This window comes from Anolis carolinensis, chromosome 4 (assembly GCF_035594765.1).
Source record: "Anolis carolinensis isolate JA03-04 chromosome 4, rAnoCar3.1.pri, whole genome shotgun sequence".
In the NCBI taxonomy this organism is placed as follows: domain Eukaryota; kingdom Metazoa; phylum Chordata; class Lepidosauria; order Squamata; family Dactyloidae; genus Anolis; species Anolis carolinensis.
Genome location: NC_085844.1, coordinates 168,453,135 through 168,475,159, shown reverse-complemented (window position 1 = coordinate 168,475,159; position 22,025 = coordinate 168,453,135). Strand labels below are relative to the sequence as shown.

The 22,025-nt window shown below is 37.5% G+C and overlaps 1 protein-coding gene across 4 annotated transcripts in view; it reads left to right on the top strand.

The window, feature by feature from the left end:
- pde4b (phosphodiesterase 4B) overlaps positions 1 to 22,025 on the top strand; it is a 352,571-nt gene that overhangs the window by 194,500 nt on the left and 136,046 nt on the right. Inside the window, exon 1 of one of the 4 annotated variants that reach the window (XM_008119711.3) lies at positions 13,392 to 13,495. The exons of the other annotated variants lie outside the window; for them this stretch is intronic. Coding sequence (XP_008117918.1) covers positions 13,449 to 13,495 — 47 coding nt within the window. The 5' untranslated portion in view covers positions 13,392 to 13,448. Of the gene's footprint in view, positions 1 to 13,391; positions 13,496 to 22,025 lie in introns of those variants that run through there. 4 annotated transcript variants of the gene reach the window in all.

The following is a 22,025-nucleotide window of genomic DNA, read 5'->3' as shown; positions in this document are numbered from 1 at the left end:
TTGGTTCATAGGCTTCGTAGTTCTTCCTTACATCAAAGTAATTGTTATACCTTAATAATATCATACAAAAGCTAACTGGCATGACCTAGGGATCACAATCAGACACAATGAAGACATCTGCCCTTGCGCTTTGCTACTCTGCCGCTGAATACGCATGCCCAGTGTGGAATACATCTCACCATGTTAAACAGTGGATGTGACTCTTATTGAGACATACCACATTGTCACAGGATGTCTACGACCTACACCACTGGAGAAATTATCCTGTTTAGCCAGTATTGCACCACCTGATATCATTCGGGATGTAGCAGCCAGCAATGAAAGAACCAAGGCAGTGACATTTCCGGCCCATCCCCTGTTTGGATAACAGCCAGCATGCTTACACCTTAATTCAAGAAATAGCTTTCTAAGATCTACAGAGATACTTGCAGGAACTCCTCAGCAAGCGAGAGTCAAAAAGTCGTAAGTTAAAATCCGGAGCCTCAGTCAGTGGCTGATATCAGATGAGAAATCCCCCTCCTGGGCACACAGAAGACTTGGAAGGCACTGGACAGACAGTGCTCTAGTGCCACGAGATGCAGAGCTAACCTTAAGAAATGGGGTTACAAAGTGGAGTCCACGACATACAAGTGTGGAGAAGAGCAAACCACAGACCACACAATGTAGTCTGAGCCCTGCCACATGCACAATGGAGGACCTACTTACAGTGACACCAGAAGTATTCGAAGTGGCCAGCTTCTGTTAAAGGAAAATTAGTGTAATGTAAAGTTTTTAACTTTGTTTCTGGGTTTTTATACATTATAACTGTAGTCACAAATTGCTTCTGACACGATAAATAAAATAAATCTTGCTCAAGTTCTATGTATGCATTAAAATCTGCCTTCTCTGTATACTGCTTAGCTTTTTGAATGATTTCCCCCTTTTATTATTAAGCAACTGTACCTCTATCTCACCTTTTGTTTTCTTCTCTTCTTTTCACCTACGTTGTATCCTAAAAATAGCCTGGTTCTCCCTATGGAGGCCCACTCAGAGAATGATTACCTTAGGATACTTGTAGTCAAGACATGAACAACATTTTAAAACAAATCCAGTGGAAGCAACCATGTATCTTCATAGTTCCTTTGCACAATTGCTTAATGAGTGACTTATTAGATGAACCATATTTTGTTATGCATTTTAATTTTTAGCAATCAGTGAAAGAGTTTGTATGCAAGAAACGTCAAGTGGTTTCAAGGATTCTTTGTGGGAAAATATAATTTTGTAATGTAGATTTAGGGAAAGTAGGAATTGACAAGTTCCTAATTTATTATTTCATTTATATCATTTGAGTGGAACTCAAGGTGGTGCCCAGGCTTGAAGCAGGCTGAGATACTTGCAACATCAAAGAACTCTCATTGTAGTCTGGACTAGATGAAAGTTATGGAAGCTACAGTGATACAACAGTTGAAAAGCTACAAATTACCAATTTTTGGTCTAGCAGATTCTGAGCTCTGGTGATTCTGGTAGAGTTAACATTCCAAGAGTATCTTCTTGCCACTTTCAGGGTGAATTATGGTACAGTAGAGTCTTTTCCTTAATCTCTCCTTATTATTCAACATATTCGCTTATCCAACGTTCTGTCAGCCCATTTACGTTGGATAAGTGAGACTCTACTGTATTGTGTTTGTTTATTGTGATACAAAAAACACTTTGGGAGGCAAAATCCCTTAAGCAGCTTGCTTGGGTCTGCTGTGAAATGAAGGTGTTTGGTGCAGAGCATCATGAATAATCAGGCAACAGCTGTTTAGAATAACTTTGATATTGAGGGATGTGACAGGTGAGAAGTACAGTAGTCCTGAAAAACCTCAAACTAGTGGCATAACTTTCTCAAATATTTTGGAAAGGCAACCAATATTCTCTAAACTGGTTTGGTATGAGTGTATTCTGAATTACACCATGCATGTTTTGGTTGAAGATTATAGGGCATTCATCATGAAGAAATTATCCCTCTTTCTAAATGAATTTTCAGTACTGATTAAAATAACATCGGACTGAAATATATTTCAGATTAAAGCTGCAATTTTATTTCATTTTACATGACTGTCAGCAATATGTAGAAGAATGTACATATGAATATGATTCTATTATATTAAGTTTATGAAGACTGGATTTCTTTTAAATTAGGATCTTTAGTAAATGAGAGTAACTGAAATGTCAGTGCTTCTTAGGTAAATGTTAAAGGGCAAGCAGATCTTCAGGGGGAAATGGTATTTCATAGATTTACTAAATGTCATTTATTGTAGAAGAATAATAAAATGTGTATTTTTATTATATTTTAAGTGTATTTTTTTCAGGGAAAATCATTGTGAAAGCTCTAGTGTAGAGAAGCTAACATTTTTTGTGTGTGGAAAAATGAAATGTAGATGTATGCAAAAAGAGATGAAGAATGAGCAAAATCCCTGCCCATTCAAAATATATAAAATCTAATCCAGATGGAGATGACTTTTAATGGTATTATATCTTTATATTCTGTTTTCATTTATGTGTGAAATGTTTGTTTTATATAATATGAAAAATGAAGGTGTATAAACTATTGATTGCAATGAAGATAGAGCTCATACCTAATATATCTGTCCTGCAGTTGTCATTCAACCATTGTTCGTAATTTATTATTTAACATTACTTTATTGGATACCTCTTAGTGTTATTTTTTAGGAGAGTATGGCTTCAGTTAAACCTTTTCCATCATAGTTTAATATATCAGGTTTGCTTTTACTTTCTCTCATTCCCCAGTGTTTTTATACTCCTGTTCCAGCCCACTGCTTATTATGACATATCCCAGCAGGAGTTTCCTATCAGGACTATATTGCTTATGATTATATTTCACTATATTTTTTCTGTTATTTATTCCCCCGGTGGCGCAGCATGTTAAAGCTGAGCTGCTGAACTTGCAGACTGAAAGGGGAGCGGAGTGAACACCCGCTGTTAGCTCCAGCTTCTGCCAACCTAGCAGTTCAAAACATGCAAATGTGAGTAGATCAATAGGTACCACTCTGACGGGAAGGTAATGGCGCTCCATGTAGTCATGCCGGCCACATGACCTTGGAGGTGTTTACGGACAATGCCGGCTCTTTGGCTTAGAATTGGAGATGAGCATCAAGCCCCAGAGTCGGACACGATTGGACTTAATGTCAAGGGAAACCTTTACCTTTTTTACTATTTATTTATTTGTTCTTTATCAAAATATACTTTGCTGAGCAGCTTACAAGACAGGTGATATAATCATCTCTTTTCTCAGGTTTACAACCTAATATTTAAAGTACAATGCATACTAATAAGGGATATGTAGAATGTAGGTGAGAAACAGGCAGTGACTTGATGATTAATCCATTGAATAGTAATTGTGTAATGTTTTGACTAAAAATGTATTACAATAGAATTATTTATCAGGTTTAAATATATTAATTTAATAAATGGTCTTGATCTAAGATATATATTAACCCTAGCAACATGATTAAGATGTTAAATGTTTTTTTCCCTCCATTCATTGATGTTCTTGATTTAAATAGCAGTTCCAAAACACTACTCTTTTTTAGATACAACCTTGGAGGGCAAATTTAAGGGTTGTTAGAGAAACAAATGTTGAAACAAGTGTGAATATATAGATCGACTTGGAGATTTCTTTCCATCAGCCTCACTTCAAACAATTGCCCAAAAGATGGAGGCAGATACAGTTTGGCTAGCAGTACTGCCATGGGTGTTTCTGTCACCACTTACTCTACCCCATAGCCTGAAATCTTCCTTGAGAGAGTAGGAAACAACAGTGAACATGGAGGAAACAGGTGCTTCCAGAGTATTGGTGGAGCATCCTTTCCAATCACAGATTTGTGAAATACGAAGGTTCTTCATAAAAAATTTTCCAAGTGGAATAACATTTCTGAAGCTGTTCCTCAGACCACAGCATCTCTCAGTTTGGGTGAAAATCCTCAGGCTTTTACACATGTTTGCATTGAAAGCTTCTTCTGTATCTTGAGGTCTTGTGAGGATTCAGTTTGAATGCTTGAAAAGGTTTGATGGCTTTTGGGAAAAGCAGTGAAATGTTAATGTACCTTCATCAGCATGTTTAGGCTGTATATAAAAAGTCTGAAGAAGTAAAATGTACTGCATAAATCAAATTTGTTTTTGCCACAAAGATTAAGATGTGGTGACACGTGTTCATTTTCCTTATCATGGTAACATTTGTTTGTATTTATTGCTTCAACTCCTTGCATGGAAATTAGAATATCTGAATATATGTAATCTCACAGTACAGGGAATTTATCGGGTTGAAGAGAAGCTGTTTTGAATTGCAAATAGGTTTTTCTCCTAGTATTAATCAGTATAGGCGGTAAGAGTAAGTGGGTGAAAGGATTTAGCTTGGGTGAGCAACTTGATAGAAACCTCAAGAAACATCATCCTTTTACAAATCAGTGGAAGTTGTCATGCTCTATAAATTATCCTCTTTGCATTTGTAAACCAAAATTCAAAGGAACGTTTTAAAGAGGTTGATGTCTTCTAGGGTAAGAACCGAACAAAATACATAGGCAAATATTATGTGCAAAATTGCTTTGGAAACTGGATGATATATGAGTTACATAATATTTTACTTTGGACCTTCAGACTAAACATACAAATATATTATATTGCTGCTCTTGCTGGTTAACATTTGTATAGTGCAGTGGTTCTCAACTCCCAGAAATCCCATCCAGTTCACCAGCTGTTAGGATTTCTGGGAGTTGAAGGCCAAAAACATCTGGGGACCCCAGGTTGAAAACCACTGGAGTAGTGTTTTCACTTTCAATTTTCTAAAGTATTTAATGTTCTTAACCTTGCAATACCTTGTAAGGTCATTTGTGTGTTCATGGGTGATACCAACTTGCATATTATTTTTTAAAGAAATAAATCAAACAAACACTATTATTGGAAAGAAATAAACCACAGTTCTATTTGGTTACAGCTGTAGATAGATAGGGCTGGCAGACTTCTGGGTCTGGATTCAGGCATTGTCCAACTCAGTTATTGACCAATGAGCCTGTAGTTCCAACCCAATACCAGATGCCTTGGGATAGTGTGCAAGAGTCGAGCTGGCTGGAAACTCAATGTGATCTTGCAGACACCAGGGGGTACAGGGAAAGTGTCTGTCCCCATGGAGCAAGCACGACTCTATGCCATACACCCCAAGTCCCCAACAGGGACCCCCATCAAATACTAATGCCTAGAATATACTATTAACATAATTATGGATTCATGACCCATTCTAACCACTCTCCAAAAGTTGTGTCAGAGTAACATGGCAATTACCCTTCCTATAAAATCCAAATATAGGGTGGGAGGGTAGGGCCAAGTCTGGAGAGAAGTGATCTACAATCCTCCCTTGGTCCTGAATGTATATTAATTTACCTGGCTGGAATGAAAACCTGTCACCTGTAAATTTTAAATCATTATGGATTTGATCTACTTTGAAAAATGTGAAATTCAATAAAAAATGTATGTGCATCAGAAATGTCTTTCAAAAGACAGAGTTACAGTATTTTGATATAAGTTTAACTTCTGTGGTTCTATCAAACAGAATTCTGAGATCTGTTGTTTTCCAGTTCCTCATCAAAGTACAAACTCCAGGATATCATAGGATGTTGCCAAAGCACATACAGTGCTATAAAGTAGTATGAACCATTCTAAGTGTGCTGTGTGAAGGAGTCCAAAGTTACAAACATCTAAAATTGTAATCTACTCCCGACAGTTAATAATTTCTTTGTGTTGGAATATGCATTTTGGAACTGTGGAGCTTTGATATAGCCATCTTATTACATACTCATGTTTAATGTCTAGGATGCTATTTTTGAGCAACGAAGTTGCCGAACCAAACTAGCATAATAGCAATGTTTTGTTATTGTGTTGTTTTGCAAAAGATGCTTGCCAACCTTGTATTGCTTCCAAAGCCTTTCCTTTTAATTGGCAACACTAAGTTAGCCTTTTAATATGACTGTCATTACGATGCTAGTAAATTGGCATTATAGAGAAACAAAAATTGAGTGTTTGAAAAGAGAATCAATGAGATAACTTCACAATCCCTGACATCACTGTATGCAATTAGAGATGTCATTTAAACTGTAATAATCATCTTGTTCACTACACAACTTGAATCAAATATTCTTCCCTGTGTCACAAAGCAAAATGTGATCTTGTACTTGTGATGTGGTGTAGGCACTTGTGCAAAGGGTTGGTTGCTTCCCTGACAGCGGAACATGGCGGTTGTGAGTGGGAGAGTGATAGATTTTAGTTTGAACTTTAAAAATGTATCAAGATATTAAATCTATTTTGAGGATAGGCTTAGCACCTTGGGCTCTTCCATTGAGATTTGGACAAAACCCAGGGATCATTCACCACTCCATTGCCTGAATGCTATCAACCATCATTTGTTACAAAGGTTCTTCATTACTACTGTTATTAACCCCATTCCAACTCCTACTGATTACTCTGAACTCTTTGTTTGGTGTATCCGCAATCTTCAGATCAGTGATTTCAATTAGTTTCTTTCAAATGTTTTAAGTGGTAGTTTTGCTCTTCAGTTCTAAAACGCTTTTTGAATTTCCACACAGGCGTCTTTAACCAGGAGCATGTACACTTTAATTTCCAAGTGGCTATTAATCTATACTAGCAGCCATTTCCATGCTCAATACAATAGGCACGTGTGTACAATGCCGTTGATACTCATTAGAGCTCTCAGCTATAGATGATACTTTTTCTGGAATGCTTCCAGAGAGCTCATTAATATTGATCTAATTCTCAGTAAAGCTGAGTAGGTTTGCCCATCACTATATGCAAGAAGAAGTTAATTTAATGGGCAGAGCATTCAATGGCTTGAATCCCTATTAACTGGTTTTTCATTTGCCTTGAATTCTTGCCAGTTGTCCACTTTTATCTTTTCAGCATTGTAATGGCATATTTCAGGATTTTGTTTGTATTTCTAAAAGACCAGTTTGGATTCAACAAGTCTTTCAACTTTTGCGCTTCTGAACCTTTCACAATTACATGTGATAAGGAAATCTGGGTCAACTATTGTTATCACTGCACAGCAAGAGTTTGAAAAGCCATGCCCTTATAAATTATCTTATCTGTATAATTTATTTAAAGGTACAGCTGCTAATCTACAGGTTATATTACAGTGCAAGTAATTTTGCTTGTTGTATATATGATATAAGAAACAAGTTATTTTAGAGGCCTATATATTTTACATCCACATCTGTTGCCATTGACTCTTACACAAACCTACTGTTTATTCACTATCTGTAAATTAGGTTTCCAAAGATGAGTTAGGTGAACCCTACACTATGGACTCTATTCAGATGATAAATGTGGAATACAGTATGCTACATCTTTGACATCACTGGAGAAATTACTGCTTCTCCTCATTTAAGTTGTGCAAGCCAATAAGACAAGAGGTGGTGATTCCATATTTTAAAGCCCCAATGGCTTTCCCCTCACCTTTTCTTTATTTTAAAGTACGACTGCAGCCATAACATTACGCTTTTTATATTATAGTTTAAGTTACACAAAGAGAACATTTCAATGGCAGCTATGCTAAGGAAGCTTTCCCACACAATCATTAAATAATTTTGGTTGCTGAGTCAGATGTCCCCGAGGTCATGCCGTACTAGTTAGAAATCTATTACATTTGTAATGTATAGTCATCTGAAAATTAATAAGACTATATTTAATGTTGGGTTCATTTTAAAATTAGACCTAATAATGCTCTTTTAGTTTTGTATATTTTAACAGAAGATCATATGTAAAGAGCAATTTTGATTGTGCCATCTGGATTGCTTTTTCCGGATGATTTCTTGCATCTCTGAAGAATGTCTGGTGTTTTTTTCTCTCTGTGTGACCTACTATTGTATGGATGGTAGGGTTAATTTCAGAGGTGAATGGTAGTGTGTTGCATGCAAGCAAGGAGTTTGATTAGAATCTAGAAAGGTCTGTTTCTTATTCTGCTAATGTATCCATTCTATATTGGCTTGGATAGCACACAGTAGTTTTTTGAGGATAAAAAGTGGCAAAGGCCCTTTTTTGAATTTTATAATATAGCCAATATATTGTACAATAGCTCATTAAATTCCACAGGGGAAGAATTCCCCTCGGTCCCATCACTATCACAGGCTCTCTTGGCGAGGATATGAGAAAGCTCTGTGGTGGCTGTCTGATCCCTTCCTCTCTCGAAGACCCCTTTTGCCAGCATTTTAAAATAGGCTTTTAATGTATAAGCAGGAAATCTTTTCATTGGAATATTTTATTTATCTTTCAAAATTAGTTTGTTTTTCAAATAATGTTATAAAGTTTTATGTGATGATTTTAATTTTGAAATGATTTGTAAATGTTTTAACCAGTATAGAATCCATCCACATCAGTGCAGTGTTTGCATTAGGTTAGGATAGCCAGATGTCACTTTTTAGGTTTACAAATTGAGGCACAAAAGTGGGCAATTAATCCTGTAATTCTGAGATCACTGCCCACTAACATATAGATCAACATACAGTAGAATCTCACTTATCCAAGCCTCGTTTATCCAAGTTTCTGGATTATCCAAGCCATTTTTGTAGTCAATGTTTTCAATATATCATGATATTTTGGTGCTAAATTTGTAAATACACTAATTACAACATAACATTACTGTGTATTGAACTGCTTTTTCTGTCAAATTTGTTGTAAAACATGATGTTTTTGGTGCTTAATTTGTAAAATCATAACCTAATTTGATGTTTAATAGGCTTTTCCTTAATCCCTCCTTATTATCCAAGATATTCGCTTATCCAAGCTTCTGCCAGCCCATTTAGCTTGGATAAGTGAGACTCTACTGTATTAACGTTTTAGCCAGACACCTACCAGCACCTAATGGAAGATTCCCATATGGCAATTATTCCCAACTTTTGAGCTTCCAGGTATTTTGAACTTCCGTTCCCACAGTTCCTAACAGCTGATAAGCTGGCTGGGATTTCTGGGAGTTGAAGTCCAAAACAACTGGAGGCCCAAAGGTTGGGAACCACTGCCTTATGGGGAACTATCTATGGAGGCTACCTTGAGTTCTACTTTATCTGAAAAGTGACATGTAAATAAAATAAATAAATAAAATTATTCTGCTATTGTGGTGTGGTGTGTGCACTGAAGTAAACAGAATTTTCATTGTACAAGCTATCTAGTTTTTTTGGAAATGAAAAAAGCAACAAAGAGCAACAAAATAAAACCTCCATCTCAGCTACATGTGGGAAGAGTGTGGAGGGTGGGGGAAGTAAGTATAAATGAGGATGGGGACAGCTCAAAAATGTCCACACTTTTGTTGGTACTATGTGCTGGTGTCTTCTAAATATAGGGAAAATGTATATATATTATTCAGTTTTGTTAATGGCAAACAATGGTGAAGGGATATGGTATAAAATGTGGACAACACCATTTTACCATTCACCATACCATACAGAAAGGAAAAGGGTGGAGGAAGACAGAGGTGGATCACTAGGCAAGTAAACTGAGTACAGAGATGAATAATCCACCAGTTGATCCTCTTCTTGTCTATACATGTATTTTCATGATAGGGCACACTTACCACCTCATCAGATGGCCGGCAGCAGCAGGAGGCGGTGGTCCGCTTTGCAGCGAGGAATCCAGTGCCTCACTCCTCGCATTGCCTGCCTTCCCGGGAAGGTGATCACATGGGGGGAAGTGTGGTATGCATGGCTTCTCCCCATAGATTAGGCAACAGAGGAAGCCACCTGTGTTGCCAGGGTGGCAGTGGCAGCACACCAGTTCCGTCCCTCTGCACCCATGGAACCGGCACAATGTTGTTTGATGGGAGCTGGTCAGCTCCGTTGGTGGCGGGGCTAGATCAGCATTTGCTGCCAAATCTAGCCCTGTATGATGAGGTCATACGTGGAGTAAGCTGATCAGAGTATTAGAGAGCCTAGTTGTGAACCAGTTGACCTGGATGCTGCCGCAGTTCCAGAAACATACTCCTCATTTGTGCATTGGAGAATTGGTTTTAAATTGCAGTCGACTGGGCTCAGCAGCAGTTCTGAGCAAAATGGATGCTTTCCTGGGGCCATTGTCACTCCTTTTCAGGCCCAAAGGAGCAGATATTCCCCCTTCCTTGGTTGTGGAATCTTTTGCATATCCCTATTAACTGCATAATAAATACTGTCATTTTTGTGAAAGTAATTTTTCTAATTGTTTCTATTATTACTCTCTGCATGCATTTAATTTTCCCTTAAGCTCACTATTTGCAATCGCTAACCATGAGAACTTGTGTGTGTGTGTGTGCATACTATTATCTGAATGAGGCTCCATTCCTCTGATGTAGGGCACTGTTGTCTATACGAGCTCATTGTGTAAGAAATATGTGATCTTTAAAGTGCTACACAGTCTTTCTTATTTTTGCTACATTCAAACTAAGGTAGTTGCCTCCTTTCAAAACCATGTAAATGTCAGCTAAGATCATTTGTACGCCTGCTTTAAAAACATCCATACAAAAGGACATAGCATAATCTTTTCTTTATTTCTTAGGTACTTATATCAAATCTGGTTTTACTATGTAATATTTCTTTTTATAAAAATATTTAGTTAAAAAAACAGTTATTACCATGGTGTAAGTGTTTATTTTACATTACTGTTGGTTCAATCTACAGTCATTATTGTTCAATGTTGGTTTTAGGAGTCAGGCAATGATGATGTTCTTCTAGAAGTGGTATGTGACTCATTGTTAAATGCTGCTGGCAGCTACTAGCTAGCTGTTCCACTGATAGCTGAGGTTACTTCAGTAGCATTCATGCTGTTAGTTTCCTACTAAGCTGCCTGTGGCCTTGTGTATAGTGTGATACCACATTACCTTTGAATCTGATTCAGTAAAACTCCCCCCCCCCTTTTTTTTTTTTTGGAACCAGAGGCTTGCTGAGAAAAAGATGCTTCCATATGATTGTGCCCACATTCTATTTTGTGATCACATGTTCTTGTATTAAAAATACAAATTTTGTATGAGGCTACCTCAAAAATAATACTCGAAAGCCTGTCTCTTCTTACCAGTGATTGGCAACATTGTTAATCATGAACAGTTTATTTCACATATTAGCTAAATAAAGGGGGATGGGTTACATATATAGAAATGGGTGGATGCCCATTTTCCAAGGCATCTATCAAGAACAAATGAATGCCCATGTCTCAGTTTTGATCTGGAGCCCTTCATGAAGCCAATAGGCATTGTGCTCTATATGCACGGCTCAGTTCATCCATTCTATCCAAACAGGTGTGACAGTTTGCTTTCTACAAGCATCAAATGCATACACACTTCCTGTAGCAAGCAAGATGGCTCTTCCGTACTATCTCTAGAGAACACACTGTCTTTTCACATGCAGAGCTCAAAGCGGCTTTATCTGCTACTAGCCGTGTGCATTTTTGACCCTTTGTCAATTTTGATCTTAATGCTCCAGTCCAACTCATACTAGATTAGACATGTTCAGTGTTTCTCAAGCTGTTTTACTCCAGTGATTGATTTGTCTGGTTACTGCATCAGGCAATATTTACCAGACTTCATAAAATTGTGCTTTTCAGAATCATACTAGATAATCCCTGCTGCCCATCCCAACCCCCCACCTGCACAAAAACCAGCTTGGCTCCTATAGACTCTGCATCTTTTCTCTCTTATCTTGTCTAGCTTTTGTATCTGTGCCTTGCTGCCTATGATTCTAATCTGTAAACTTGCACACACAGACATGCATACACACAAACACACACACAATACCCTGAGCAGATGTTGTTTTTTATTTGTGTCAATACCTTTTTATATTTTAAAGCACAATACATTTTAAATATATGAATGGGTGTTCTGTTCCATATAGAACAGAGCTTTCCAAATGGTGTGTTTCGACATGTTAGTGTGTCAGCTACAGTGTGTAGGTATGTCACATGAACATAACGAGAAATGACAAAAAAATCTCGGAAATGCATATATTTATATATATGAATGAAAGATTTGTCCCCATACATTTCGTTATTACAGTTTATGTATGTGTCCATATCTCTTATAAAGAGTTGGTTTAACCTCCCGTTTGCTAGTAAAATTGAATTACTGTGTCGCAAAATGATGTATTTCTGAGAAGTGCATCACCAACATTAAATGTCTGGAAAGCTACAAACAAGGAGAGACTAAGTTACATGCTTATGCATTTTGTGCAATGAAGATGACAAGGATACCAAATGTATTGATGATGATGATGATGATGAAGATGAAGCTTCCTTTGTTGGCTAGTCCCAGATTCACTGATTCAGGAAATCCAACTAGATGTGTTCAATTAGTGGGCTGAAACTGCAGAGACTGAACAGGCATTTTATGGCAGTGCCTGTCATTTCTGTGCTGCTACCATTTTGTTTTGTTTTTTTATACATAAGCAATAAATAGTAAAACATCTCGGTCCCAAAGTTCAATCCTATCACACAACTATTGACCCGTTAAACAATACGTTATGATATTAGAGCAGGCATGGCAAACTTTGGCCCTTCAGGTGTTTTGGACTGCAACTCCCACAATTCCTAACAGCCTACCAGCTGTTTGCCGATGCCTGTATTAGAGCACAAAGCATGGGTGCTAGAATAACCAGCTGTTAGGAATTATGGGAGTTGAAGTCCAAAACACCTGGAGGGCCAAAGTTTACTGATGCCTGTATTAGAGCACAAAGCATTGGTGCTAGAATATGGAGACAACAACTCTTGATGAGAATCAGAGCGAGGAATGAAAACACTATTGTTTTTCTTTAGCTTTAAATGCTGGTATTAACATATTTTGTTTTTTATCCCTCTATAATGAGTAAGTAATGAAAAAAACAATTTAAACACATTTTCCCATTACCCAGTGTAGATCACCAATGAAATTTGATTTTCTATGTTAGGTCTTCTCCGTGAACATTCAAATATAAGCGGTACTCCAGCTGCAATAATAAAGTATAGAAAGAGTACAATGAGTGATGTGGAGTTTTAAAACATTCACAAACTTTGGATTTAATAATGATCTTTACTTTGAAGCTAATGGCTGGACACTAAATAAACTTCCTGCTTATCCTTCTCTTTTTTGGATTTCATTATCATTGGAGAAGGATTATATAAATGAAAACAGGAAACTGCAGTCAAGAAGTTTTCGCTAAGAATAGATTTTTCTCCCTGATATAAGCAAGAAACTATGGAAGGCTGTGGAGGATATTCTGGATGCACCCTTGAATTTTATTCTCAAATCATATGCATTCTTACAAGAAAGGATATTTATGCTTAAATGGAAACTAGTATCTGATCTCAAGAGAATAAAACTCTGAAATATTTTGTGTAAGATAACAGACATATGAAGAATTTCAGAGTATGAGAAAAAGAATATGATTAAACTGTAACAAAAACTAACTTGGAAGATGTTCCGTTTTAACCGTTGTCGTAGTCGCCGTCATTCATGGATATGGTAAGTTTATTTAATCGAATAATTTTTATTGATGATTGATACTTCTAATTGATGAATTGATAAGCACATTCGAAGCTATATTCATATCGGACAAATACCAGTATGATAGTTGAAAATTAAAAAAAAATTTTTTAAATGCCCTAAATCATGTTAGTAATGTATCAGGGCATTGTTGTCATTAGAAATGAAATGCTTGTCTTAAAGGGTGATGATCTGTGTGAGTGGAGTATGAAATTTAGAAGAATTACACAACAGATAAACTAATTAGAATGGAAAATATCACTTGTGAACATATTCTTAATAGTTTGTTTTATTGTGTCATTTTCCTTCATTCTACACATTGCAATAAAGATTTATTTTTTGGGTACATTCATTTATAATTGCTGCTTCAACATATCTGGTAACTATGGGTAGAATGATGTTTCCAGACACACTTTTAAATCTTTTGCATTTTGGATAATTGCATTTATCCAAGTTACATTTATTTGTCTCGACAAATACAGTACTGTAGTTAGCATTGTCATATAACATTGCACACTGGAATTCTTTTCAGTAGAAATTAATTTCTTTGGGTGTCATTGAAATGTAGAGTGCCCCTTGAATCATGAGTAGTCTTTGAATAATGTAGGCCAAACAAAAGAAATACCATGAATAACAGTAATAAAAAATACAGTTCAAGTGATGTGTGTAGAAGCAAAATGTGTCTTCTTCCAAAGCATTATACTTAAGATATTCCAGTGAGATATATACAAAAGTATCAACAAGAAAACCATTACTCAGTGTAGGAATTGAAAATTCATTTTGAAAAGGCTGAGTACCTCTAGTCAGAGTGTCTGTTTATCACAATGATAAAGAATTGTAGTACTATTGAAGACACTGAGACAATATAAAATGAGCAAGAGAAAAGGAGAATATGATCAAGCAAAACCCAGAATTTTAGAAGTACAGTAGAGTCTCACTAATCCAAGCCACACTTATCCAAGCCTCTGGATAATCCAAGCCATTTTTGTAGTCAATGTTTTCAAAATATCGTGATATTTTGGTGCTAAATTCGTAAATACAGTGATTACAACATAACATTACTGCGTATTGAACTACTTTTTCTGTCAAATTTGTTGTAAAACATGATGTTTTGATCCTTAACTTGTAAAATCATAACCTAATTTGATGTTTAATAGGCTTTTCCTTAATCCCTCCTTATTATCCAAGATATTCGCTTATCCAAGCTTCTGCCGGCCCGTTTAGCTTGGATAAGTGAGACTCTACTGTAGTAATAAGTAGTTGAAGATAAGACACAAGAAAGTGCTATAGTGTCTCTGAACAAGTGCAGCATCTTGTATATTGACTTGTGGACACAGAACCTTTGCTATCAAGGACTAATGTTTTAAAACTAGCTGATGCACTACTGTGCTTGAGTTTTACATAAATAGACATCATTGAATGTAGTGTGTTAAAGATACCATGTTGATTCTGAATATTTTTGTTAATAAGGGTGCCTAAAATAACTGTACCCCTGTGCATTTTAAAATATCATCAGTACCACCACTACCACCATCCTGCTTTTATCTCCTAAAGGAGACTCGAACAGATAAAGTATTGCAGCTTTAAGCCTTTTTTGTATACAGAAACATTAATGATAGAAAGGTACAGGAATAGCATTTGGCAAATGTATTTTGGAGAAATCACTACATGGCTCTGTTGACTGACACACACACACACACACACACACACACACACACACACACACACACGGTGTTTGAAAAAGAACTCCCTATTCACCATTTAAATTAAATGGTGAATAGGGAGTTCTTTTTCAAACACCCTGTAAATATTTTTTGTAAGTGAATATTGAAATGACCAAAGCTGATAGGAATTGTGAGGCAATAAAGGAAAATAAAATCTGGAGGGTCATAGGTGACCACTTCTGCTCCATAACCATTTGAAGTATGCAAATGTTTGTATGTTGGTAGAATGACCACTAGAGCTGCAAATCTTCAATTATTTTGTTCCCATGTGTGAGGATGAATAGTTTTCTCCTTGCTGTGGAAGAAAATGAATATTCCTATGCACTCTCTCCCCTTATTTAGCAAACTGTTGTGCGGGAATTATTTTCTGATTTAATGCATGCGCACAAAAGAAGCCTACATGTTTTTTACCCCATTATAATTACTGTGCAAAACTTTAGGATGTTGAATATCAGGAGAAAATTGCACATTCTTGCTGTTCTACTGTTCTTCCCAATGGGATTTCCTAGCTGACAGGAAACTAGTTTTTGACCTGGGAACATATAATTGTAAATATTCATTCCCTTTCTAATGGGTACTAGTTTCAGTGATCAAATACAGCAGAAGCTATGGAGTGATGTTTCCTTTTCCAGATACTATTCAGCAGATCAATGTATATCATCACAGTGGATGGGGGCACCAAAACTTTCTCCAACATTACTTTTTACTTCTCCAACCTCATTCCAACATATGCAGAAAGGAGTAATTTGCAATGCCATGCATTTATAAGATTCTATCTCACGATGCAAGATGACACTGGCTTAGTTTGTGGTGCCCAGAAGCTATTCCAAAGTCAACTTCAAGATTACTTAAATTGTTTCACTCTTGATAGATACATGTGAACATAAACAGAAGCAGAATGATCCTATAGTCCTTCATCAGCATAAAAGTCTTCAAAGAATAATAAGACTTTGGAAATTATTTGTTTCTAATAACACTTTATAAATTATTTGTTTCTGGGAAAAGAAGGATTCTACCTCTCTTCAAGAAAGATGATTAGTGCATTATTTTATACTATGACTAAGAGTAGGAGCTACATCATATACCAGGTGAAATCTGTGTTTAGTTTAGGTTTATTCAAAATGAATTCTATACTTGTTTACAAATAGTGAGTAGGAAGCTATTCTGGATCTTTTGCCTAGTTCTCAGATTTGCTGTTCATTTTCTTCTGTCTAACAAGCAAAGCAAAGCAAAATATATTAATATTTTAGAGTATAATATTTTAAATACAAACCTGTAAGACAAAGAGTAGGAGCTATCTCATATACTAGGTGAAATCTGGAACCAGTTTACATTTAGCGAGAGTTGATTCTATACTTGTTTACAAATAGTGAGTAGGAGGATATTTTGGATCTTTTGCCTAGTTCTTAGATTTGTTATTTATTTTCTTTAAGCAAGCAAACAAGAAAAAAAAATCATATTTTTAGAGCACTCGAGAGTACAATATTTCAAATGTAAGGAGAACTGGACACTGATGTTTTCCACAGTAGTGAGACTAATAGAGGACTAGGGAAAGTGCAGTATAAGATCTCATGTAGCCCCTGAACTCTTTTCCATGCCTTCTGAGGTTTTAGATAATCCCCATATTCCCCAGGCGATTTATACTCCCACACATTCTGAAAGGATCAAACATGCCCCGAGGGAAGTTATTTTATTCTTGGCTCAAGACCACACTACCTCTAAATTGCAAAAAAGTTTGAAAATTCACCAACGGTTCGGGACCTGCTCATCTCCATAATCGCCTCTTCCCCTATGAGCCCACATGGGTCCTAGGATCTTCTGGAGAGGCCCTTCTCTCACTCCCACCTCCGTCTCCAGTGCGGTTGGTGGGGATGGGGGAGAGGGCCTTCTCAGTGGTGCCCCCCCCGGCTTTGGAAGTCTCTCCCCAGGGAGATTGGGCTGGCACTTTCATTGTCCACCTTCCGCCAGGAACTCAAAACGTGGATGTTCTCGTGCACTTTTAAATGAATAGGCCCACTAGACATGTAACTGCATACAAATTCGTACTGCACTTTATCATTGTCCCTAACTCTATATGTTTTGGTATTTTAATGCAACCATCCCCTTGTTCTTCCCCTGCTTGTCCTTATTCTGTTCATGGACTTTACTCAGAATTTTTTGCACTAGTCACCATCTGTATATGTAGTAATTGATGTTCAGGTAATTGTTGCGTTACGTTATTTATTTATATTGCTACTAGCTTTGACCGGCCACGCGTTGCTGTGGCTTAATGGGAATCCTTTGTTGGCCAGGTGGAATAGCAGTGAATAGCCTTGCAGTCTCAAATCCTGGCTGTTTTTTGGAGTACCTGGAGCTTTTTGTTGTATGAACGTAGAGGCATGGATGAGGGGTTGTGTTGCCAATTTTAGTGTTTCTGGGATGTGTAGTTTTGTTGTTTTGACCTAAGCCGAAATTTCATTACCCATTTATATATTATTGCTATGTTGTTTTTAAATTACTGATTGTATGGAAATTTATGTTGTTGTTGGGCTTGTCCCCATGTAAGCTGCCCCAAGTCCCTTCAGGGAGATGGTGGCGGGATACAAGAATAAAGTTATATTATAAAAGTTATATAATATGGAAAGTAATGATGTTGCTTCTAGCATACCAAGAATAGTGAAGGTAAAAATTAACTCTGCCCCCTAGTGCAGTCACATGCCTTTGGGATGGAGAGAAAATAGCAAGCTAAGATGACCTCTAAGATTACCTCTGGTGGTGCAACGGGTTAAACCGCTGAGCTGCTGAACTTTCTGACCGAAAGTTGACAGTTTAAATCCGAGGAGCAGGGTGAGCTCCTGCTGTTAGCCCCAGCTTCTGTCAACATAGCAGTTCAAAAACATGCAAATGTGAGTAGATCAATAGGTACCACTCTGGCAGGAAGGTAACGGTGCTCCATGCAGTCATGTCGGCCACATGATCTTGTCTACAGACAACACAGGTTCTTCGGCTTAGAAGTGGAGATGAGCACCAACCCCCAGAATCGGACACAACTAGACTTGTCAGGGAAAACCTTTACCTTTTACTAAGATTACCTAATGTAGTAATGCTGAAGTCACTTCACCAGCTGCTTACCACCACCAAATGTTGGTTGGGAATATATGTGGCCATCCAGATATTGATAGACTCTAGTTTCCATTAGTCATAACTGGCATAGCAAATGTTCCTGGAAGATGGGAATTGTAAGTCTAGTAACTTCTAGAGGGACTCAGTTTCCTGACCCTTATCTTAGAGCAAGCATCCTCAAACTGCGGCCCTCCAGCTGTTTGGGCCTTCAACTCCCAGAAGCCCTAGTCACTTATTCAATGGTCAGGAATTCTGGGAGTTGGAGGTCCAAACAGCTGGAGGGCTACAGTCTGAGGAAGCCTGCCTTAGAATATTTGCTCACTGATACTGACCTTAGATGTGCTGCAAATGAGAAGCTGACAATTAAACTGATGTCCATATTTACATCAAAAGTGTGTTTGAGAAGACTGGCTTAGAATGGAATCCTATTTTTGTTTTTGTTACTTTAATTTTCTCCTGTAGCATGAAAAATGTATTTTTCCATTTCATCTTGTTAGAGTTCAACTGGATTTATTCTAATTTTGTTTACTAAAGCTTCAGTGTCTCACTCTAATGAAGGCTATTGGAGTATTGGGACTCAGTGAACTTAACTTATGCATGGGATGATTACAGATGTAGTTTTCTTCAACTTTTCATTCTATGAAGTCATTAGACTGATTTAAAAATAGCTATATATTGCCAGAAAAAAATTCCCTTGAGCTGTACAAGTATTGTGAGGATGAAATACTGCAGCTCATTCTAGCATAAAGATTATGTTGGGCAGGTGAAGAATCTGAATAAAACAGTTCTGATCTAATTCCAGCAACATTTTACAGCAATACATGACCCAGATTGTGCAGTAAATATTACTTGCCACGTGAAAGCTTATCTCCTTGCTGACAGGTTCTAGTTGCATTAATGATAGATAGTAAATGCTCTTTGTGTTTATGTGCCTTCAGGTAATCTGTTAACATGTGGTGGTCCTAGGAATGTCATGGGGTTTTCTTGGCCAAGGAATAGAGATGGTTTTGCCAGTTCCCTCCTTCCAAAATAGGCCACAACACCTGGTATTCATGGTGGTCTCCCATCAAAGTTGTAACCAGAACCTACCCTGCTCTGTACAGAAATACTATTCTGTGTAGCACGCAGGTGCACTGAATGGTAGCAGCAGAATTAGCTAAGAACTGTGTTCCTTCAAACCAGAATATGGGAGGAGCAGATAGACTTAGTTTGTCTGAGGTGGACAAGATGCTCCCCACCCCATTTCTATGCACAGTTTTTAGCCAGATAGTCAATGGAATCTTACATCAACATTGGGAGATGATAGTGCTTTTGGGACCTGACAGTATCTTTCACCACCTGAGGAAACAGAATGGCTCAGGAAGGAGAGGGAAGACTATCTTATGACGTTGGGAGGGAGTGGAAGGCATCCCACCCCTATCATATAACACATCAGTCTATATGGGCATGACTGGCCTTAATAGTTCATTATTAAAGTCTGGTGATACCAACGTGCATTGCAAATCATTGTGTACAAATTTTATCTATTATCAGCTCTAAATGATGACAGAACTCATATATATTCCATGCTGTCAAGTAGTAAAATAGTTTAACTTTGTGTTCAGTATTGTCATCTGTATTAGCAATCTTGCTGGAAAACCGGCAGGAATCAGATGTTGAAATTGTACAATATGACTTGGTATTTTAGTTTGTTATAAATAAATGCCATTATATAAAGCAGAAAGCCCTAGGTCTTCTAATTCCTGCCTAAGATAAGTGCAACTGTGAAATTGGGTTCAACCTATTTTAATGAATAGTTACTGAAGATAATGTAATGTCATTTCTCAAGAAAGCTTATTAAGTTCTTGGAATGTTTTTATTAAAATAATTGAAGCAGTGTAGTCTGGATTTATTTTATGAGCTTTTACATGTAAGCGTCTTTAAGAAATCTAAGTATTGCCCTTTTTCCTCAAAGCATGCACATTACAGAAATAATAGGATCCTGAACTGCAACTGAGGTGTAATATAGACACCCATTTCAGTCTGAGTGCAAATTAGTGTGAACTTCTGCTCAGAATTTGGCTTGTAACTGGCTCTTGGAAAACCGAATTATTATCCACCATCCTGGGTTAATTCTTTGCCCACTTATGTCTCAGTTGGAATGCCATGCTGCTCATTTATATAACTTATAGCAGAATGAGATCCACTCTCTTCTCCTTTCTTCTAATTTCTCTTGTACATATACCTCAATACACACTCCAACAGGACTGGTAGCATGGAAATAGTCTAATTGGTATAACTGGGATAACTGGGAGCCCATTCGTGTCCTCTTCAGGATATAATGCCCATGCAGATGTACCTTGCTTTTCAGTATGAGATGTGAATAACAAACCATTCATCTTCACATTGTGTTAGTATTTAGGGTGGGTAGGACCCTACCCTGTTGAGCTTCATAGTTGACAGTAGTCGAATTTTACAATCACACAGAAAATTATTTCAATAAGAGGTATGCTGAGAACCAGATAGAAATTTTCTGGGGATCATAGAAATATTCTGGGGACCTGTGTTGTAGCCCAAGTGTTGTGTAGGATGCTGTCACCCTGCAGTGCTGTTGAACCACACGTTCTTTCATCCTTCAACATTGTCCAGACTAAGGATGTAATGAAGTTTCTTCTTGAAGAAGACAATGGATACTTTTAATAATTTTATTGCCACTGCATGAAAGTCTTGGAAAACAACACCATTTTGTAATTTTGTAATTCAGGACTTTTTATTATTAATATTATTTATTTCATTTATATACCACCTTTCTCACCCCTAGGGGAACTCCAAGCGGTTCACAACATAGTAAATGGCAAAGATTAGGCAAAACTACAGTTAGTTGGATCTGTAATTGGCTAAGCGAATGAAACCAAAGGGTGCTCACCAATGCATCTTCTTCATCTTGGAAAGAAGTCACGAGTGGAGTGCCGCAGGGTTCCGTCCTGGGCCCGGTTCTGTTCAACACCTTTATTTAACAACTTAGATGAAGGGTTAGAAGGCACGATCATCAAGTTTGCAGATGACACCAAACTGTCCAAACTCTTCCAACTCTACTATTCTATGATTTCCTGAATGCCAGGAGGGAGGGGACCGATCTAATCTCACTGGGGAGGGAGTTCCACAGTCAAGGAGCCACCACCGAGAAGGCCCTGTCTCTTATCCTCACCAATCTTACTGCAAAGTAGGACCTCCCTGGCCAATCCTAACGCTCTAACTGGTTCATTAAGGGAGATGCGTTCGGACAGGTAAGCTGGACTGTAACCGTTTAGAGCAGTGGTTTTCAGCCTGTGGGTCCCCAGGTGCTTTGGCCTACAAGTCTCAGAAATCACAGGCAGTTTACCAGCTGTTAGGATTTCTGGGAGTTGAAGGCCAAAACATCGTGGGACCCACAGGTTGAGAACCACTGGTTTAGGGCTTTATAGGCCAAAGCCAGCACTTTGAATTATGCTTGGTAGCAGACTGGCAGTCAGTGGAGCTGAACCAACAGGGAGCACAGACTTTTTCTGTGAAAAATGTACATGTTGTTTTGCAAAGAAAACAGCATTGAGCAGATAATACTTTTTTCTATGCAAATCATTCATGTTCAACATTTTGTACAAAATAATTGTCCTTGCATAGCACATTCTGTCTAGGAAATGCTGTTTTCTGTTCAAATCAACCAA